The 20,818-nt window shown below is 43.6% G+C and overlaps 1 protein-coding gene across 1 annotated transcript in view; it reads right to left on the reverse strand.

Moving 5' to 3' along the window:
* Positions 1-20,818, reverse strand: part of MGMT (O-6-methylguanine-DNA methyltransferase) — a gene marked incomplete at its 3' end in the record, with an annotated part of 182,427 nt that overhangs the window by 148,236 nt on the left and 13,373 nt on the right. Inside the window, exon 3 of the mRNA XM_082486020.1 lies at positions 9,890-10,029. Within this exon, the coding sequence (XP_082342146.1) occupies positions 9,890-10,029 (140 nt within the window). The remainder of the gene's footprint in view (positions 1-9,889; positions 10,030-20,818) is intronic.

The raw sequence follows: 20,818 nt of genomic DNA on the forward strand, positions 1-20,818 counted from the left end.
TATTTGCATTTGCTTACTGAACCCTAACACAGAAATTAAACTACATAGTGTGGGAAAAAGAGCTGGTTTTGCATGGTTAAAAGGAGACATCTTGGAAGATCCAAGCTCTATGTCATTAATTTTCCTTCTTCCCCTCATTAACAAGTAAAATGTTTTCACTGCTTGAAAAGTTTTAATAAATAGGAAAAAGCAGGGCAGCTGACATAAGTTTTTAATGTAATATACAAGAGCTTTTAATATTTTTACATATATTAATGTAAAAGCTAAAAATAAATGTTAAAAGGTTACATTTGTGAAGAAAGAAAAATGGCATTTACAGTTACAGGATAAGGTTTTAGAATTTAACTCTTCCTTTTCCGGCACGGTGTTCTGAAGCTCATTTGCCATTTAACTGAAAAAAATCAATATAATTGCAAAGGTGAGCCATCGCAGACGCGGCACGTGGGTTAAGGACACACACTGCCTCGCAGCTCTGCGCTCCAGGATGATTTACTGTGCTTTGTCCTACCAAGTCTTAAATTCTTTTTATAGAAGGAATCGAGGTAGGCATTTTAAGAAGAGCTATAATTAGCACAAGCATTGCTAGTATGTGATCTTTGTGAGTTTTACTGCCAATGCACGAACCAACGCAGCAAACAACGAGCAGCGGTTGCAGATGCCCCCTCCAGCTAGAGCTGGGCAGAGCCACCCAACAGCAGATAAACCCAAACGGTCCTGCCCCTTCCCAAACACCGTACAGTGCTCCCACCACAGCATTCACATACTCGAGGCTCTTCAGGTAGAGATCACAGACACTTCTCAACAACACACTATTTGTAATCAATTTTCTCACTTAAGGAGAGCTGCAAGAAGGGTTCTCTACTCTGCTCTGGTGAGACTCCACCTGGAGCACTGCCTCCAGCTCTGAAGCCCTCAGCACAAGGAGGACATGGACCTGTTGGAGCGGGGCCAGAGGAGGCCCCGGAGATGCTGGGAGGGCTGGAGCCCCTCTGCTGGGAGGACAGGCTGGGAGAGGTGGGGGGGGATTCAGCCTGGAGAAGAGAAGGCTCCGCAGAGACCTCAGAGCCCCTTCCAGTGCCTAAAGGGGCTCCAGGAGAGCTGGGAAGGGACTTTTTCCAAGGGCATAGAGTGATAGGACGAGGGGGAATGGTTTCAAACTGGAAGAGGGGAGATTGAGATGAGGTATAGGAAGACATTTTTCCCTGTGGGGGCGGTGAGCCCCTGGCGCAGGGTGCCCCGAGGAGCTGTGGCTGCCCCATCCCTGGAGGTGTTCAAGGCCGGGTTGGACGGGGCTGGGAGCAACCTGGGCTGGGGGGAGGTGGCCCTGCCCAGGGCAGGGGGTGGCACTGGATGGTCTTCAAGGTCCCTTCCAACCTAAACCATTCCATGATTCAATGATTATCCAGACAGGTGTCTGTACTTATACCACACTGTCTAATCTCAACACAGTCTGTGGCTTTCAATTATTGCCGGCATTACCTGGCTATGTATCTAGATTTTCTGGAGGCCTAGAGAAGCCTGAGAAGAAAACCAAGATCCAGAGTTGCAATGTTATGTATGTTGAATATCTACTAATTCTGATACATAATATAAACATAATCCATGTCATTATCAGCCCATTTTCCCACCTTTACAGCCAGGATTTGCAAACGCTCCAATGCATTTTTAATCTACCTCTTGCAGGAGAAGTGTAAAGGTTCCACTCATGGCCTGAACTACAGAAGAGTTCGTAAAGACACGCCAGGCATATTATCAGTGGCACAGCATAGGGCAGGGTGTCAGGAAAAGATTTCTTTCCTGAGAAATTTCTTGGAGAGATGATGCTGCATAGACAAATTCTCACACTTCTCTTTGGCGAAATTATTTTTCATCACTATTAAAGCTTTACATCTTCTGCACTAGAAATAAACCCATCATGTTTGTGGTATTTTCAAGTGGATGTCTGCACAAGTTATATTATCTAATACAGTTTGTTGTTATTTTTGTCATTGTAAAATATCATCACTGTAAAACGCGATCACTGGGTTATAACATTTCTTGCTTTAGAAGTCTTGGCCAACCATCGAGGTTTACGAACACCCAACAGCCAAGCAAAGCTGTTTGTTCTTCTGCATACTGAAGTAGGTCTTCCAGCATTTTGACGTGGCATTGTCAATGTTAACATTAAGGTTTTAAAACATCAGGTTATTACCATGAATAACTGCCCAATAGAAATGTAGATTATGATTTTTTTTTTTTTTTTACATGGAGTCCTCAAAGGCTTCGCCAGCTGGATTTATGGACAAAAACACAGCTGTGAAGACTTAAAAAACCCACTCCTATTTGAATCTTGTAATACTGTCTTTGACAGATGAATAGAAATGCAGCGGTGCTGTCAGGGAGAAAACAGCACATCTAAAGTAGGGTATTGATTACAGTGGAGTTGCTCGAGATTCACTTCAGTTTAAGTGAAAGGAATGTGGGTTTCGCAATCATGCAAAATAAAGTTCACCATCCACACCTGACAGTAAAACTTACCCTGCAAACCATTTCTAAAAACATACAAAACCACGTATTTGAGCTGTACTACGTGTAAGGCTTTGTCAAAGTCTAAACTTTCTACATGGTTTTAGAGTTTATATTGTTTAAGTTTTTGAAACACTATTTCCAATAAAAAGTTTTCCTATCTTGATGCAGCATAAACAATCTGTAGCATCTCCACAAGAAACTATGAAAAAAACCTAGCCCAGTTTATTTTTAATAAAAGGAGGACTATGCTATATAATAACTCTTCCTGCCACATCCATTGAATCTGCTGAAATAAAGATTGATGCCTGGATATTTGTAGACACTACTACCAGAGAAGGTAATATTTCTTTTTTCTTTTTTTTTTTTTTTTTTTTTTAAATACCACTTTCCTGGAATTTTGAAGTAATTTGAAGTAACAGGCAACAACTTCCTATTAAAGTATCTGCATGTTGTTGGGTTTTTTTTTGTTTTGGGGTTTTTTTTTTTTTTTTTTTTTTTTTTTTTTTTTTTTTAAGACAAGCAGCAGAAAATAACGAGATTTGCGAAAGCTTAGTGCCACAAGTTAGCAGATATTTAGAAATAAAAGACTTAAAGATATGTAAGACTATGACCTTCTCCTTTCGGTGACTGTTCTGCACAGGCACCCAAAACACGCTGTCACTTTACTCATCGACACACAAATGATTGTCAGGGATTAAAACACAGGAGAAGCAGAGACCGGACCAGCACCACGTCACCGGAACTAAACGTCTAAAATCCTGTGTGGATTTTGCCCCGCGCGCGGAGCCAGCGGCACCCCAGAAGGACCAGGCGCTCCGAGCCACGCACAGCAGTTCTGGGAAGCTTTTGAGAACCAGAGCAGAGAACACGCGGAGCAGCGCAAGCCCTTCACCTCGCCGCTACCGAAGGACTCCGCACGCTCAAACTCGCGTGAACGCAGACGGTATCTCAAACCTAATCTGTTTATATTAACGCCTACAAAAGATCCATCTAATGAACCATTTTCCAGTCACTGTAAACAGTAATTAAATACATTAAACTATAAAAAAAAGGAAAGTGCCATGCAAAACATACTTTGATCATCGATAAGTGCCATCAGCTTGGATGATTACGGTATTTACAAGAGTAAGTGCTCTGTTCTAGCTGGCAGGAAAGCGATGCATCTGGACTTGTCCACAGTCAGTGTTTTAACATCTTCCCCTACGGCAGCGGGACCTTACAGAGGACAGACACTGATACAGTACCGGTTAAGAAAACCAACCAAAAAGAAACAATTTTCCGAAAAGCGGAAAGGTGATGAAGGTTTTTTTTAATGTTACTTCCTATAATGTTTATAAACTGTGTGGACCATAGGATGGCTCCATATGGACAGTGGTCTTGTATAAATAAAGCTATAGTACTGATTATTTCCAAGAACAATGGTTGCCCATCTCCCATAGTAGAAACTTCAGGCTCTGCAGACGAACACAACCCAGTGGTTTGGTTCCACCACATACACCACATCTTTCCTCAAGGAGTTACCTGGAGTCAGTAGAGCCTATGCTATCAGCAGCTGAAGTTTCAAAGAGGTCTCTGGGACACCTTCTCCCCCCCCTCCAGCTCTACGTTTAGAGATCATCCCAAAACTATTAACTTATTAGAAACGTGTACTTTGTCTCATTCAGGTTTTATCCCATGCCATTTTAATTACAAAATCTCTGCTGTTACACAATAATTTGAAGGAAGAACAGAAAGGGGGAAGAGTGGCACCTCTTCCAAGCTACAATGCCAACAACCCTCTACGCATGTAAGTCACATCAGATGTTCAGGGTAAACCAGAAATCTATTTGAAGCAGCTAAGCAGAGTAGTCGCGTACCTACCTCCTCCGGTCGGTTTTTAGTACGCCCCTGAGCTCCACTAAGTTTCTTAGCCTTGGCTGATGCTTATTGGAAAAATAGGAGGAGCGGCACTCTCCCAAATGCCTCCCACTTGTGGCATCAAAGTGAGATATCACCCACAGTAAATTTTACAGTATGAGGAATGAAACAGTTAGCAAAGTTGACATTTAAACCATCATCACCAGCTATGATTAAATACCTCAGAGATGAACAGAGTGGTTCGCACCTCTCCAAGTTATTGTTCTAGGCTCTTATCGGACTCCTCTACACCACCGCATCCGCTGCGTTTTCACACACTTGAGATTTTCTTTGAATCTGTAATAGCTGGAAACCTGTTTAAACTGAGATTCTGGAGAGTTTCTGATCATGTTAAGCTGGCAGAGAGAGATTGACTGAAACCCTGGCGACCTTCTTGAACTGCAGATTCACCCGTAAAAGGTTTAAGGTAGATTAATAATACAAGCATGGCCAAACTGGCTCCTTGTTCCTCCTCCTCTGATCTCTCAGTAAGATGCAGGGAAATGAAACACTATAAGGAAAACTGCAAATAGCTTGCAAGAAATACAGAGGGCAGATGGGATCACGCTGCTTCCAGAAGACTCCCTTTTCCGAAAACAGTGTAAAGGGAAGTCTGGGGTATCCCTACAACACCAGGAAAAGGCACATTTTGACCATCCAAGCAACGGTAAAGCAAGTCAACCTGCCCCACCTCGCCCGAAATGCCAACAACTTCTCTGCAGTCTCTCAAATTCAAGTTCGCGTCCACACCGACAAACATTCGGTTCCCCGAGTCTATGGAGGAGCAGATCACCTTCACGCGTTGTCTCCCGCGGAAGATGGGAACTCAGGTTCCTCTGCCCAGCTCAAGCCGGCTGCGTGCCCAGCGGCCCCCAGACTGGCGGCGCAGGAGCCCAGCGGCGAGGGGGTGGCTGTCCCCAAATCACCCACGTCTCGCCCCAGCACTGGGCACCTCCAAGGAGGGCAGCGACAGATCAGAGCCAGCTCAGCTAAGCTTTAAAGCAGAAAAACTCAACTTCTCATGGTGGCATCCTTAAGTCCCACGGTGGATGTCACTGCTCGCGTAACCCGGGACCAGAGCCCACTAATCCGACGGCAAATTTAACTTTCATTTCACGTGCACGCTCCTAAGTGCGGAGTTGTGTCTTCATGACCCCGTGCTCAGCAGGACAGGATTTTCCAACCACACGCTGGAAGCTGTTCCCGTTCACCTCAAGGCATGTTATACTACTGCCCTTCCTTTTACCACAATCCTCCGGTTGCCGTTCCTTTCCCCGCAGTAGCACAGGTGGAGGCGAGAGAGCCCCCGCCGCACGCTGACCGCCCCGGCTGTTGGGACCCCGGGGCCATTCTCCTCAGGGAGCACGGAAATTCCTGAAAGAATCTGGATTTTTGCATCACAGGGGAAAAACTGCCAAGTCAACATCCCATGTTTCCAAAGTATCTTCTGCTGTAAATCTTTAGCGCAGGAGAATAAAAGCCGGGTTCCGGTACTGTTACACAGCAGTCGCGGGTGCGACTCGCCGCTCGCCACGCCGATAATTTACCTCCCCAGCTCAGCGGTAAGATAGGGCTTCTCAGAACAGGGTCGTCCCAGCGTGGGAACACTGCAGGGGACAGCAGAATAACCAAGAAACCTAATTCTGAAACTTCAAAGTGGCTAAAGTACAGTAGTACAGTAACAAGAAGTACAGTAACAGTAAAACAAGTGGGTTTCTTCTGGACATGAGCAAAAAGAGTTAAATGCTTGAAATATTTCAGGCAGGAATATCAGAAGAGAACCTTCTCGACCAAAACTAATCATTATACTCATAGACACTGAAAGAAAAACTACGACAGCTGACACAGTATTAAATACGCATATATCAAATTATATACAGGATATATATATTTTAGTTCTTTTTTGACCATATGAACTGTGAAACCGAAGTTCTTGGAGACAAATTTATCAAACGAAGCTTCATCTTTGGTATACTTTATGCCCCACTTTACAGCCCTGAAGCGACAGACCCCAACTTGTTTCAGAAGGGGCCCAATAATGACCGCGGAGATGTGAGCCCAACACGTGCCCCTCCCGCCGCCGCCGCCGTACGGAGACCACCGCCACCGCAGCCTCCGTCGTGCAGCGCGCGGGTATCAAACGCCAGGAATTTGATTGCTCCGGAGCTATTATGATACTGAAATCATCTGCTCTGGCTCTGCCTTCAGCACTTTGTTAACTGACAATGCCAACTTGAATGATAAACGAACAAGTCCATCCACAATTTAAATACCAAATCAGAAATCGGTGATTTCAAGTTACTGTTTAAGTCAGCCAATTGTCGGCACTGCACTCAGACTGCCGAATGGTCAGAAACAATTTTAGCTAGAATTCAGTAAACTAAAACTTTCACAATTATGTTTAGCTGAAAGTCTTTGTGTACATATGTATGAAATTTTATGTATATATACACATATATTTCAAAAGCTTGAATAAAACTTCCTCCTCCCCAGCCAGAAGGCATTACTCCGTGCCGTGACTTTTCAACTCTGCCAGCTTCCCAAGCAGCAGAATAACCTCAGGTTATTACAATTAGTTTCATCTCATTAATAGATTGATTTCTTTCAAGCATAGCGAAACCCAAATTTTACTTTGTCGCTTCTCCTTTTAGACTACATTATAGTCTGTGTTCTTAAGTTTTAAGGAGAGCCATCACAGAATAGGTTGTAATCTCAGGTGATTAATTGCACAGCATTTTACAAGCTGTAAAATAGAGCACGATCTCCACAAACCGATTATGCCATTAACCAGGCACTCTTATCAGATTTTTCTACAACTAGCAGGTTTGTCTGACGGATTGCAAGTCTTAAGTATTTATATATTTCAAAGGTTTACTTATTTTTGTTGTTAAAAACCCCTAAAATCTATATTGATTGTTACATGCAATTGTACATGAAAAGTCCCAAGCACCGCGGAGCAGAATACCAATATTTATTACTAGACTTGCGCTCATTATGGTTCTCTCTGACAGGGGTCCATTAAAATCAATTTTTATGTTTCTTATGTTTGTTTGTTTTTTTCCTACCCAATGTTCTTACCATAGTGTTTATTAGCCAGTTAGGAGAAACACTGGGCACTGTTTTGTTTTTATTTTATTCTGTCAAAAATAATGAGGCCCGATTTAACAACTACACACTAGTGACGAGTAGAAGAGATTAAATGTTATACTTCAGCACAAACATTTACAGATGGCTTTAAAATTTTTAAAACTTTATAATCAGTGAAGACAAAAGCAAGTCGCCCCTTTCGTTTCTTTTTCAGACGTGAATTCTTACAGTAATCGTAAGAATATTCTGCTTACCATTAACATGTGAGCTACCCTTGAGTAATATCCCATCTATAACAATTTTGCATATAACTTATCAAATTGCATTATTTAAGTGTTACCAAGATGCCACTTAAAGTCTCAACACTTCAGGGAGGCCAGGAAACTAACTCGACGGAAAAGAAGTGGAAGATGAACGTCAGCTGAAAATTAAAGAATTAGGAAAAGGATCCGGATTGTGTGATGTCTACCTGAGGAACACGATCACGAGCTCCTTCTTCCACCAGCCGACGTGGCCGCAGTACCCGTGGGCAAGTGGCAGCCCCCGACGCGAGGAGGGCAGCCCCCGACACGAGGAGGGACGGGCTTGCCTTGCGGCGAGGTTCCTGCGCGGGGGAACGACCCACCGGCGGCGAAGAGCAGCAGCTTTCCTTTGTGCAGGCAGAGGGGAACAACAAAGGCCTCGGAGCTTTTGGGGACACCCGTGTAATTTCCCGGGAAAAGGTCTGTGTGCCTGAACGACCGAGGTCGCCAGCCTGCCTCCCCGCCACCACTCGCCCTGAAGATACTCACCGTCCCTAAAAATGTTCAAAAAGAGAAGACAAGCCGTCACCCGAACCGTTCAAAACCTCATTAAAGACAGAAGTCAACAGACTTTCGCTCTCCTCTCTCCAGGAGAGCTACACAAACACACCCAGTGCAGCACTATGTCCCCAGCCACCTTCTCCACTAATTAAGAGCACGTAATTATTTTCTTCCGATAATCTCCCATTTCACTTTGAGTGTGTATTTTTTAGTACCCGCAACTTCACGATTGTTTATCTGCAGCTTTTATTTTCATGCAATTCCCTTTACCTCTCGCATTATAAAGAACACCACGCAATTTCTCATATTCATCACCTTCGAGAGCGCACAAACCTTCTTCCTACTATTCTTCCACCCACCTACCCTCTTCTCGAGGGTGAAGAGTCCTCGTTTTAGCTGTTCTCCAGGCAGACGCTGCTCTGCGGCAAAGGCGAGCTTCGGCCTTATCCTAAATACTGCTTTATTTCTGTTCCTCATCAGCAGAAATCCAGTACTGAAATCAGCATATGAAGAAACCGAAGTACTTATTTCCATATCACTGGAGTTGGCAAAACTGTCAAACCCAGAGGCTTGAGGGGTTTCGTATTAGAGGGAAAAACATATTTCAACCAGAATACACATTATGCTTCATATTCCTGATTTATTTTATGCACACTTAAATTACAAGGACAGTAAAACAGGAGAACAGAAAAGGGGAAACCCCACAAATCAATGGAGAATTTCAGAAGCAAAAAGCAGGGGAGAGAAGGAGAACATGGAGAGAAGGAAGGCAAACCTGTTCGAGTCTTGTCAGAAAAAGCTCAGCTGTGAGGGACTGCGGCAAAGACTGCAATTTTATTACCAAAAACAGCTGAAGAGACCAGCCTTAAATGAGTAGTATTAGTAACTTTCATTTTGGCAGAGGAATTCGGCAAAGAAATTTGGCATCGAGTAATTTTGAAAGTATTCGGTGTTCCTTCTAAAGACGTCACTCGGCATTTCCTCACAAAGGAGGAAAAAGCACAGCCCAAAGACCCGATACAGGACAGAGGGACTTTACCAGATTGAGCAGCACTTATATTCAACAGTAAAACATAACGGTATCTCCTAATCAGTCCTATATTTGAGACACCATCTCCACTGCCACGTATATCATCTGTTCTGAGTTCCAGAAGACATTCCAGCTACGGAAAACCAACCAGAGCTCTCACAAGTAGCATTCAGGAATTAAAAGCATCATTCAATCCTTGTTCTGCCTGTTGGAACACGGGTACCTACAGACGGGTCTGCAAAATTCGCAAAGTACGCAAGGAAGTCTGACTCCTCAGTCAGATTTAGATGTGTGTCCAAAATTAGGGGGCGGGACGTACTTTCAAAACCTACATTAAAAATAACTTTATTTCAGAACATTTCTTTACTAATACCATTGACGCAGCAGAAAAAGAAATGCCACTCCTGAGAGGCACTGGAGGCTGCTTCTGCCTCCCACAGAGCAAGTCCTGTGCTCCCAGCGTGGCTAGTAAGAACAAGTACAAGTAGTCGTGTCTTAGAGCCTCTGGGCAATCTCTTTCCTCTACCACATACATAAACATAGGATCAATAGCACACGAACTTACCCACTCGGCAGCACGCTCGTTTTTGGCAGTTTTATTTCATGTAAGCCTGTTTCACACCCGGATATCTCCAGCTTTCCCAGGGGGCTGAGCAGAACCACGTGTTTCTCCTGGCACTGAGATTGTCCCTCTTTGGAATTCACCTGTTCAGGAAAACAAACTCCTCTTTAATTGCATGCATTTTCACCAAGGAACATTCATCTCAAGGTATTTTGAGTAGTTTTCAAAAGTAATTTAAAAAAAAAAAAAAACCAAAAAAAAAAACAAACAACCACAAACAAAAAGGGAAGAAAAGCAGTTTCCCCAAGTATGGCTTTTACTTCCAAAACTCCAACTTAAAATGATCCATCCTAAGCAGTCAGCACCTAAATCAAAGTCTCAAAAACCAGGTTAACTAGCAGAACAGTGACCTCTGCAAAAATCTTAAATAATCGCAGTTTCATGGTTGGTTTATCAGGTAACATCCGATGTGTGTTGACACTGATTTCAAAAGGATTATTGTGACAAAGTACATTCCCTGGTTTGGAGTGGCAGTGTTATGCAAATAATTGCTGGAACACAAATAGAGTATGTCCGCTGGAAAAACGCATAAAAAAAATAATCAATCGTTCCTTAGTAAAAGAAACATTTTTTTTTTTTTTATTCCCATTGTTATTCGTCTGGTTTTACGATTACTGATAGGACGCAGTCAGAAACAGATGCCGGGCGTTTCGCAATATTATACAGGACCAACAATAACATATTTGTCAAACTCATCTTGGCTTAAGAAAAAAAAAAAAAATATCTGAATGTTTAGTAGATGTTTGAGTTGTATTTCCAGTTTGGTTTGTACAACCATTAGGAGAGAAAGAGGACAGAACCCCACAAGAACGTCCACTGCAGTCACCAGCCGCCAAGGCTCGGAGCACATCGCCACCGGCGCTGTACGAGCAGGACAAAAAAGCCTTTGCTCGAAAGAGCTACGTTCAAGTGAAACTAGACGAAAAAAATGAACAGAAAAAAGAAACCTAAGGAACTGTAAGACAGCAGACGCTAACTCCATCAACAAACGTCCCGGTTACACTGAGACACCAACAAGGTTTCTTGGTGTTTAAAGTCACCCAGACCGTACAGCCAACTCGGAGTTTGCCTCACACCTGAAAAATTTACTTATTACTGCAATATTCAGAACCAGTACTGTCTCCACAGACAACCGCACGAACTTATTTTCCCCAGTTCATAGTCTCCCCCAAAGCGCTCTGAAGTCCCCCCCACCTCTGGCACCCACGTCTGCCTACGGCAAGGGGACGCTGCAGCAAGCCCCACGGGCTATCAGCTGCGCGCCGGGGAGGTTAAGAAGCTGGGAAACGGGCTGAAGGGCACCACGACAGACCAGGGGGGCATCAGGAGACAGGAAAATCTACGCCCGACGACTTACAGCTAACGGCTGCTTGCAGTTCTACAATATTTTTCTTAAAAAAAAAAAAAAAAAAAAAGAATTTCTTTTTAAATTCCATTATTAAAGTGCTGTGACATGAAGTCACACCCACGAGTAATATAATTGGTGTGAAGAGAAGGAAAAAAAAAAAAAAAAAAATCAAGTAGACAGTTTTGCCCACCAAGGCAAAAATAAACTTAACCCCTCCGAATTTTTGGGAAGCACTTAGGCAATTCCCGAGTTACAAACACACGGCACCCAGCACAAAGTTACTCAGCTGAGAGGAGTTCCGCGCAGTGTGCCGGGCTGAGAGAACTGCAGGTTCCTAGTGGTTTATTCAGTTTGGCCGCAACCCAAATCAGCTTTTTGCTAAAGAATCAAGTGTTTGCCGATGGAACAAAGAAACGCTCCTTTTCAACCGATTTTTTCCTCCTTCCTTCTCCCTCCTCAAGGGGAGAACCCAGGTGAACTTTTTTTTTTTTTTTGGAGCAGCACCTCGCTGCAGAAGTCTTCGTAAAAAAAAAAAAAAAAACCAACAAAAAAAGCAACATCAAAGTTTACATATGTGGAAAACCAGTATACATTCTTCATTTTTATTTGTGTGACAGCCCTAAACTAGATGCACTGAACCTCGTACCGTGTACTCGGCGAATATAACGAGTTAGTGATAGGAGGACAGCTTTTTCATTATAAGAAAACACAGGATGCAGCGAGTAACAGAAAACTATAAATAACCCTCCGAGTTGCCACCAAGTCGAACTAAGCTTTATAGATGAAAACCTTGAGCGAGTACAACTAGTCTTTTCAGTCTTGTTTATCATATGCAGTGGACAGCGATATTTAGGAGGTTTATTTTTATAAAAGAATGGAACCGCACGACATATATCCACATACACGTGCGATTGGGTTGGGAGCCTCAAAGCTGAAGGTCATCGTAGAGATGTGCAACACACACACACACACCCCATCCTCTGCCCCGACACTCCCCGTGCCTTTTCCCTACTTACCTACGGCCGCCGAGACGAGCCAGAGCAGATGAAGGTGAGCACACGCTCCTGCGGGCGGGGCCATTTTAAAATAAAAGGAAATTTGATTCCAGATTTAAATTGCAACAGTTTTCAGATGCAAATAAACGGCCTTTAAACGCGGCGAGCTGACACGGCCACGGGCTCAGCCATCACTTCCTGCAGCCTGCTGGCTACCGAAATCCTCCTCCTGCCCGCACCCTCCCAACACAGGCACAAATTGCCCACCCCCACTGAAAAAGCACCCCCGCTGAAGCTGTGAGAACGAGACAGGAACGGCAGCTTAAAGCAAAAAAAAAAATCTAATAAATCCAAATAAACCGCCTTCTGCCTTTCTTCTCCGGCTTAAACGCATCATTTGAGGCTTTTTGATCAGGTACTGCACAAACTCCACATTCACTCTCCCTTTCCACTGTAATACCTCCAAACCTGTGTCAAAGTATCTCATAATTTCCAAGTTTATTGGGTAGAAAAATCCAGGACTTTTAGAGACGACTCCGTTGCTGCCATCCTTTGGAGCCTCGCGACAAACAAAGACGTAGGCGCAGTGCAAGCCCGTATCTCGCTGGGCCGCCAAACGCTCCGTAGAAAATTGGGAGGCTGTTGTTAGCCAACGGAATTAAGTCCTTTTTGTCATTAATAACAGACAAGTATCAAAAGGGTTTCCACAGTGGGCGATTTATCAGTACGAATATTAGTATGATTTATGAGTTAACATCCTGTACGGAGGAGCCTCATTTTCCAGGCGTGCTCCCGTGACGCTGCGCCAGCGCGCGCCTCGGTGGCACCGCGCTCCTCCCAAGGGCGGAGGTCCCCCAAACTGCACATCAACTCCACCGAACACCACCAGGAGAGAGAGATGTGCCTTCCTAGGGTTGAGATGCTACGGATGCAAACCAGCAGCGAGTGCGACCTCCTAAAGGAGGGGCCGTGAAGGCAGAGGCCAGCATTAGCGTGACGTCTCGCATAGAAGCATCGTAACCTCTGACGCTTTCCACTGGAATTCCGTGTTACAGCCGGGCTGCAGCCAAGGCTTTCAGTACTAAAACATACCTCCCGTTTGATTAAACGCTGATTTTATTTAAATGCGCATTAATTAATGGTCTTTCACATTACAGTAAATAATTCAATATTATTTTCCAAGTTCTACTGCTCCTAACCCCCCCAAAAAAATTCCATTGTAGTTTGGTCGGAAGTCCTAGAATCCAAATTCATACCCGTAACGGGGAATGGACAAATGAAAAAACGTGGAGGAATCTCAAGGATCGACGAGGTTCAAAAAAAAAAAAAAAATCCATAGCAAAGTGTTCCCATGCTTCACGCTCTCCCAAGAGGTTTGTGTTCTCCGAAGGAGAAGGCAAGAGAGGAATCCTCACGGCATTTCCTGCGCCTCAGCTCCATGCCCCGAGTCACTCGTACAGAATTGCAGAGGAGAAAGAAGGCAAAACATCTTTGTGAACATCGCTTTCCAGCCTTCCCCGTGTTCCCCGCAAAGATCCCGCAGGGCACGTGGACAGTGTTAGAACCCTACAGACCACAGATTTCCACAGGAAAAAAAAAAAAACAAACAAACGCATCAGTGCTGCCCGTGGATGTGTTTGCACCCACCGCAAGTGTTCAGCCCTCAGGATATCAGAAATTGTCTTAAAGCAAGTTCTGCCTGTGGTCAAAGAGACCAAAATGTCACCTTTTTACACGTTTTCCCTGCAGTGTTATTGAGCACATGAATCCTTCCCATCTGAGAGGAGCCAGAGCCCTATCGCTGATGGATCTCCCTCTACGGGTTTTTCTATTTCCTTCACTCCGCTTTAGCGACAATATAAACCTCCCACGCCATATCAAAGCATTAATGATAATCCCCTCTGCCACCACCTGCATCTGATTTCACAGGGTATTTCCATTACGCTATAGCATGTTGCTCAACTTCAAATGGAAGTCCTCATGATTTTTTTTTTTTTTACTTGACTATTTCTGAGAATCAAGGCAAATATAACCTATTCAACTGCTAAACCTAATCCAATGTGTCCTCAGACATACTGCCTTTTTTTTTTTTTTTAAAAACAAGAAAGTCCCAAGTGCACTAATCGGGGAGACATCACAGTTGCCTCCAAGAAACAGGTCTCTGGATCCTTTCAGATTAACGGAAAGGGTTAATTGCTGAGCTACCTGATAACGTAACTACAACCAACGGGATGAAATCACATTATAATTCTTTCTATTTCACTTGCCATTTCTCAAACCCAGAAATGGCCATATTTCTACTGTTTCTAGACAAGCCACCACTGCACACTTGAAAATTTTCTACCTAATTCTTCCACACCATGAAAGTTATTGATATTTAAAAATAAAGACCCCTCCCCCCCGATGCCATGCTAGCTTTCTCACGCAATCTTGCTCCAATGTTGGGTGAGGATGTAACTACATACTGGCTTCAAAAACTAAAAATAATTGCCAGCGAGTATCCCAAAGAGCACTAAACCTGCTAGTAGCACAAATCATAGGGATTCTTAGCTGTAAAAGCCGAATTTCTGGCCGCGTTTATCCAGTAAGCCCACCAGTTTCACTTGGCGAGCGCTGATGCCAGCCCAGCCCACTCAAGGTACAAGTACCAACTTGTTCATTTAATTCCTGTTTTTCATAAATACATCCTAAAGACTCATCACGTCAAGATCCTGACATATTTGCGTTAGGAAGCTAACATATGAGCTATAATTCTCAAGCGCCTGCCCTGATTCTATGATGCCATATAATATCAGTGACTTGCCAAAAAGCAATACCAGGAATTTGTTGAGTTTGAGAGGATGATCAATAAATGCCAGGGAAGTTGCTTCTTCATCCTAATTACAGGAAAGAAATACCAGTCCTGAAGTCTTTAAGTGTCCTTCTTTTGAGTATCGCAGTGCTCTGAAACCTGCTTGTTATTGATTCGTGTTTTGAATTAAAATTCAATGAAAGCTTGAGATATTGGGCTTAAATTTAAGTGAAGTACTTCACAGGTACCTGGACTGGTTTGGCAATTTGCTGCTTCATTTCAGGCATCTTGCTACAGTCGTTCTTCCTCATCCAGTAAGTTTACATCCTTCTCATAACAAAATCCTCACCAAATCACATCAGAGGTATTTGTCAAGGCAAAAAAAAAAAAAAAAAAAAAGAAAAAATCAGGGACCATCATAAGAACTAAGAAGTTGGAGATGTCCGTCTCCATCATTATCAACTGCAAGGTCAGCACAACAGATGAGTTGACTGTTTACGAACACCCTGTCTATTCTGAAGCATAAAGGTCAGTGTATGACTTGTGTAATACAGCAGCAGCAGCATCGAGCACTGCAATTAGGGCAACTCATGGTGCCACTGCAGTCACACCCTCAACTGGGGTGGTGGAAACGGTGCCGTTGCTGTTCCACACAGAGACAGCTGAAGAAAAAAAAACAAAACAAAACAATCCAGTCATTAACATCTCCTGTTACTATTGTAAAGACAACCGCGTGAAATCAGAATTTAGGAACACAATCTCTAACGCTGTTTGCCAAATGCTGGAATGGCAGAAGGCTTCCGCCACCCTGCCCGGGACAGCCGAGGCGAGTCACCAGGCTGACCGCGGCCCCGGCGCGCCTCCGCATGCCACTGCTGCGCTCGCCCAAGGTCCGCCTTGAATTATAGTTCTCTCAACATCTCCTTAATAGTTTAAAACTTCCTGTATTTGTTTTACTGGTTTCTGCGTGTTTATTTAAAAGGAAACAATCCATTGTACGTTAAGAATATGGGAAAAGATATTAATAGTAAAGGTAATGCATTTGTGCACATATACTTCAGTGTGGAGGGTAATTATCCAACCTTCTGCGTAGTCTTAGACGAGAAAGCCATTTCTTACACCCAGTGTTTTAAAGCAGATAAAAATTTAAGGACTGGGAAAAACCACAGGATGAACGCAATCAGCATGCGACCAACACACAGGTCTAAAAGCCTACTCCTGTTAATATCTTGATGAACCATCTATATTTTCACCTTCCAAACTAACAATGGCTGCTACTGGTCCAAGAGGAAAGAGAATTTATGAACTACAAATAATTTCAGTGTGGGGAGGAAAGGAGGGAAAAGGTAGAGAGAAGTTTCATACCCAGAAATAGTTTAATATACTGGAATAAAAATTGTACAGAATGAGAAACATTTCTTAGTCTATTTGCTTACTATGAAATGTTTGATTTCTTTCAAAGCTAAAATATGAACTTTTCTAAAAGCCGTTTCCTTCTCTTGAAGAGTCCAAAGATTTCCAAGTAAACATAACGGAGTGAACTCTCAAGCAATAAGGATGCCCCGATCCAAACAGGTGCCCTACGGGTTTGGCACCTTAATCGGCACTGCTGAAGCGGTGAGCAATCTGTCCCGCAACGCTTCTCCGCGGCGAACAGACGGGAAGGGTGCTGCTGCCCTCTGCAACCCGCGCTCACAGGGCAGTCCTGCCAGCAACACCCATCGCTTCATGGAAAAATAATCTCTGAACAAGATAACACACGTTTCCGGTATCATTACACTCACACATCACACGTAGAATCCTTCAGACATACGGAAACCTGTCAGTCCAAGGGAAGCTGAGCACCCCCCAGTTTTTAAATTAAGGCAAAGTTCAATTTTGAGGAAGGAAAAAAGGTGTTGCATCTGTTGCTTAAATTCAAGAAGGTCTTGAAACAAAACCACCATCGTGATAGCTTATGAGATTTCATTTTGTCAATATAATCTGCTAACAAGCAAAATAACATTTAAAGTTACCTGTGGTGTTTTAAAATACAAGTCCTTGATATACTGCATCAGGTTCTTGTGAACTAGTGCTCACCACCACCACCCATCTGCACGTAAGCCACTTCTTCCCTCTGCGCATCCCACAACAACTGTCCACACGGTGTGTGTTTCTTTTTCCTATAGCATCCAAAGCGAACCGTCAGCTTGCCCGAGTAAAGCACCGAGTACCGGGCTCGGACATTTCTGTCCAGGCTGCCACGGCAATCAACACCTCCACAGCTGAAGAACGGGACTGTAATCCAGACGGGGCTTTTAAACAACAGCTGCACTGAAATACACTGCATTAAATGTGCACATTTTCCCTCGTGCCACGCGAAGCGCTGCCAAACCGGCCACTTGCCGGGGTAAAGCCAATCCCAACCTTCCAGTAGCCTTTCGCCAGAAACCCGTTCTGCACCTCGCTGGCAAACCACCACCGCCATGCCTCGGAGAGCCGTAGCGCCTCCCGGCCTCGCTTCTGCCCTCCACGGCGCTCAGAAAAAATGAACGACTCCCCAGAAAACAATTTGCCAACCTCACCCCCACCCAAAGCCTTCCCAGAGCGCTCTTACCAGGCCAGCGTCCCCACGGCTTGGGAAGAAGAGGATGCCGAAGCCCTCCTCCCCGGTGCCCGCAGGAAGACCACAGCACGGAGGGGGAGCAGAAGGCTTCCCAGCGGCCCCACCACGCTGCTCTTCAGCGACCACAACTACTGCTCTCCCGCATTCCTGTGCAAAACCGTATTTCCAACCTCTGGCCGCCACATTGTATTTATGCCATTAGCATGCAATTTCTGATTTTAAAACAATTAAAACATTCAGTTCTCATTAGGAAATGCAGCAACCTGGATCTTCTCCAGTACTCTACTAATACCTCCAATGCTTCTCTGAGTAAATCTAATGCTGGTTAAGCCAAACCTGTAACTTCAGAGGGTATGAAAACAAAACCTACTCTCATTTCCTTTCCAAACCCGCCCTAGCCAAGAAATACCAGGCAGAGCATAAGCAAATCTGGGGTTAGATTGGGGTGACACAACAATTTCTTTACCTTCCAAAGAAGTTGTGGAGGTACAGAATGAAATTGCATATTTTGCACATATACACTGGCACAGCAGCCGCTAAAAATCAGTCCCCCCCCTTCACTTATTAAAAGGTCCACTTCACAGAAGCCCCTGACAAACCAGAGGGATACATGCTCACGTACGGAGAGCAACATTTGCCTTCAACGGCATTTTAAAAGTATTCGACAAGAGCAAACACATAATTCTTTATTAAACAATCAAAGACAACAAAAGCAAGTTTCTGTTGTCCCATCGTATTATACTACTAATCCTCTTTGGATGGCAATCAAAAGACCCCGAAATGCCAAGCTATAAAAGTGTCTTTCCAAGCAGTGGTAGCCTCTGGCTCTTTGGCTACGGCTTCAGTCTGTTGCTTTGGCAGACAGGAGTAATCCCGGTCTGTCAAATGGCAAATTCCCAGCGTACTTACCAGGGGTACCTCAGTCTTCTTTATTTTACTTAAGGGATGACATTTTAATCGTAATAAAACAAGTTTGTTCTCCTTTAGAAGAGGCAGGTAGGTTATTACTATTGCATTCCAGAAGCGCATTTTCCTACTGCATCTATTCCCACGCGCCAAGCTTTGATTTGAGCCATTAGTAGCAGCAGATACTTAAACACAAGACCTCTGTGGACTGTTTAAACAGGAATTCAGATATACTATTTCTTCCGATACCTCTCCGAAACCAAGTAAACAAACACATTTTGTACCTTCCCCCAGCTCTTGCTCATATGAAGCGTTGTCAAGCAGTGGCAGAGGCTGCCCAGGGAAGCGGCCGAGTCACCATCCCTGGAGGGATTTTAAAGCCGTGTAGACGTGGTGCTGAGGGACACGGTTTGGTGGTGGGCTTGGCAGTGCCGGGGCAACGGTTGGACTCAATGATCTTTTCCAACCTAAACAATTCTAGGGTTCTATAAGCAAATTAACTGCTATGCCAGTGCGGCAGCCACTGCTGTGGCCACATCGCGGTTTAAACCACACATATTGTAGAATTTTTGTGTCATCTTTTTGTATCATTAAGATGAAGCTAAGACAAACATTTTGAAAAAAGTGAAATGTATACAGGCAGCATACAAGTAAAATGCCATTAGAGAGTGTGGTGTTAATAAACTACCCAAATCAAACTACCTACTGGTTGCAGTGGGTCGGCATCAAGGTTGCAGGATTGGGTGATGTCAACCCTCGGATGCTTCTCAGCGCCCGGGAAAAAAAAGGGAAACAGCCTGACAAGCTTAGACACACCCACTTTAGGATATCTTGTTTAAAAAGGAGGGCTGCCTAGAGAGAATATAATTTATTGGAGCAGAATTGGACAAGAAATGAAGCGCCAAGAACAGGACAGGGCCAGATATTTCTGTAATAATCAAACACCCAAAATACCCCCAATAGCAAAGACAGAAGTCACAGCTGTGTACATTCCTTGCTGTTCGGACGTGTCTCTAAATCCCACCAGCACTCACCCTGCAAGCCACGTTGCTTGGTGTATCTACCATGGCATGTGGAAGCATGTTGTCATTCTTACCTCAGTGATGACCCACAAATGGATCAGGCACCCCCTTATTTTTAGGCTGCAAACCGTATGCCAGAAGAGTCAGCCAGCAGCACAGTGCAATGCACTACAAAGCTGTTATACTTTGTTCGGTTGTTCACTGGTTTACCATGTAATCACGCATAATAAAACACTAACTCTTAATTAAGGAATTTGTCACCAAACAATTAAAGAAATAAATACCATGCTAGAGAACCAAGAATTAGATTAGTCTCTCAGATTTAGAGGGTCTCCAAAATGAGTATCTAGATGGTACTTGTCTGAGTTTTAACAAGTCTCACACAAAGGAGAACAAGACATCAGAGCTGTCTGGATTTTCCGGAGGGCTCATCACTTCAAAAAATAAATTCAAGATATTAGTCAACATTTTAAGATCTACCCCTTAATGACCACTGAAGTGCTTAGTACCACTGAAGCGCTTGCTGTAAAAGTGTGCATATACTTTTTAATAAGGGCAGGTTATACTTTGAGTCACTGAGAAATACAAAATTTAACTGCCAAAATCACCACCTGCTGTATCTGCATGCATACATATGTATAACAAGGCTGAAGTGCTCCACTGTTACAGGGTTCAGCTGTGTATGTAAATATGCGGCAACTACTCTGATACAAGGAAAAAAGATGAAAGTTTAATCAAATGAGAGTCGTATCAGGTTCAGGGGAACTGGAAACGGGCTAAAAATGAAAAAACCTAGCAGAAGAATGACTTTAATATTAGGTAACATTTCAAATTTTTATCACCTAAATCCACAAAATTCTTGATCTGCTCCTTCTTGCATTCTCTGCAGAGCTGAAGTCAGGACCAGCTAAATAAAAGATAATGCAACTAGGCATAACACAATAAAAGATATTACCTTCACAATGCATTATTGCTGCCAATTATAAGAATCACTTCAACTTAATTTCAAAGGCACAATCACCCTCAACTGTAACAGTCTCTTTTTTAAATTTCAAACAGTATTACATTAAGGCAATAACTCACCTTCCAGCTATAATATCAGTCTCCCTTATTGCAAAAATACATTTCATAAATACTTCTCATCGACAAGTCAAGCTAATTCAGGTTAATTTTATTGTATTTTGGTGCTATCTCACATTTGTGTG

The sequence above is a fragment of the Vanellus vanellus genome (genome assembly GCF_965231255.1).
Source record: "Vanellus vanellus genome assembly, chromosome: 7".
Lineage (NCBI taxonomy): Eukaryota > Metazoa > Chordata > Aves > Charadriiformes > Charadriidae > Vanellus > Vanellus vanellus.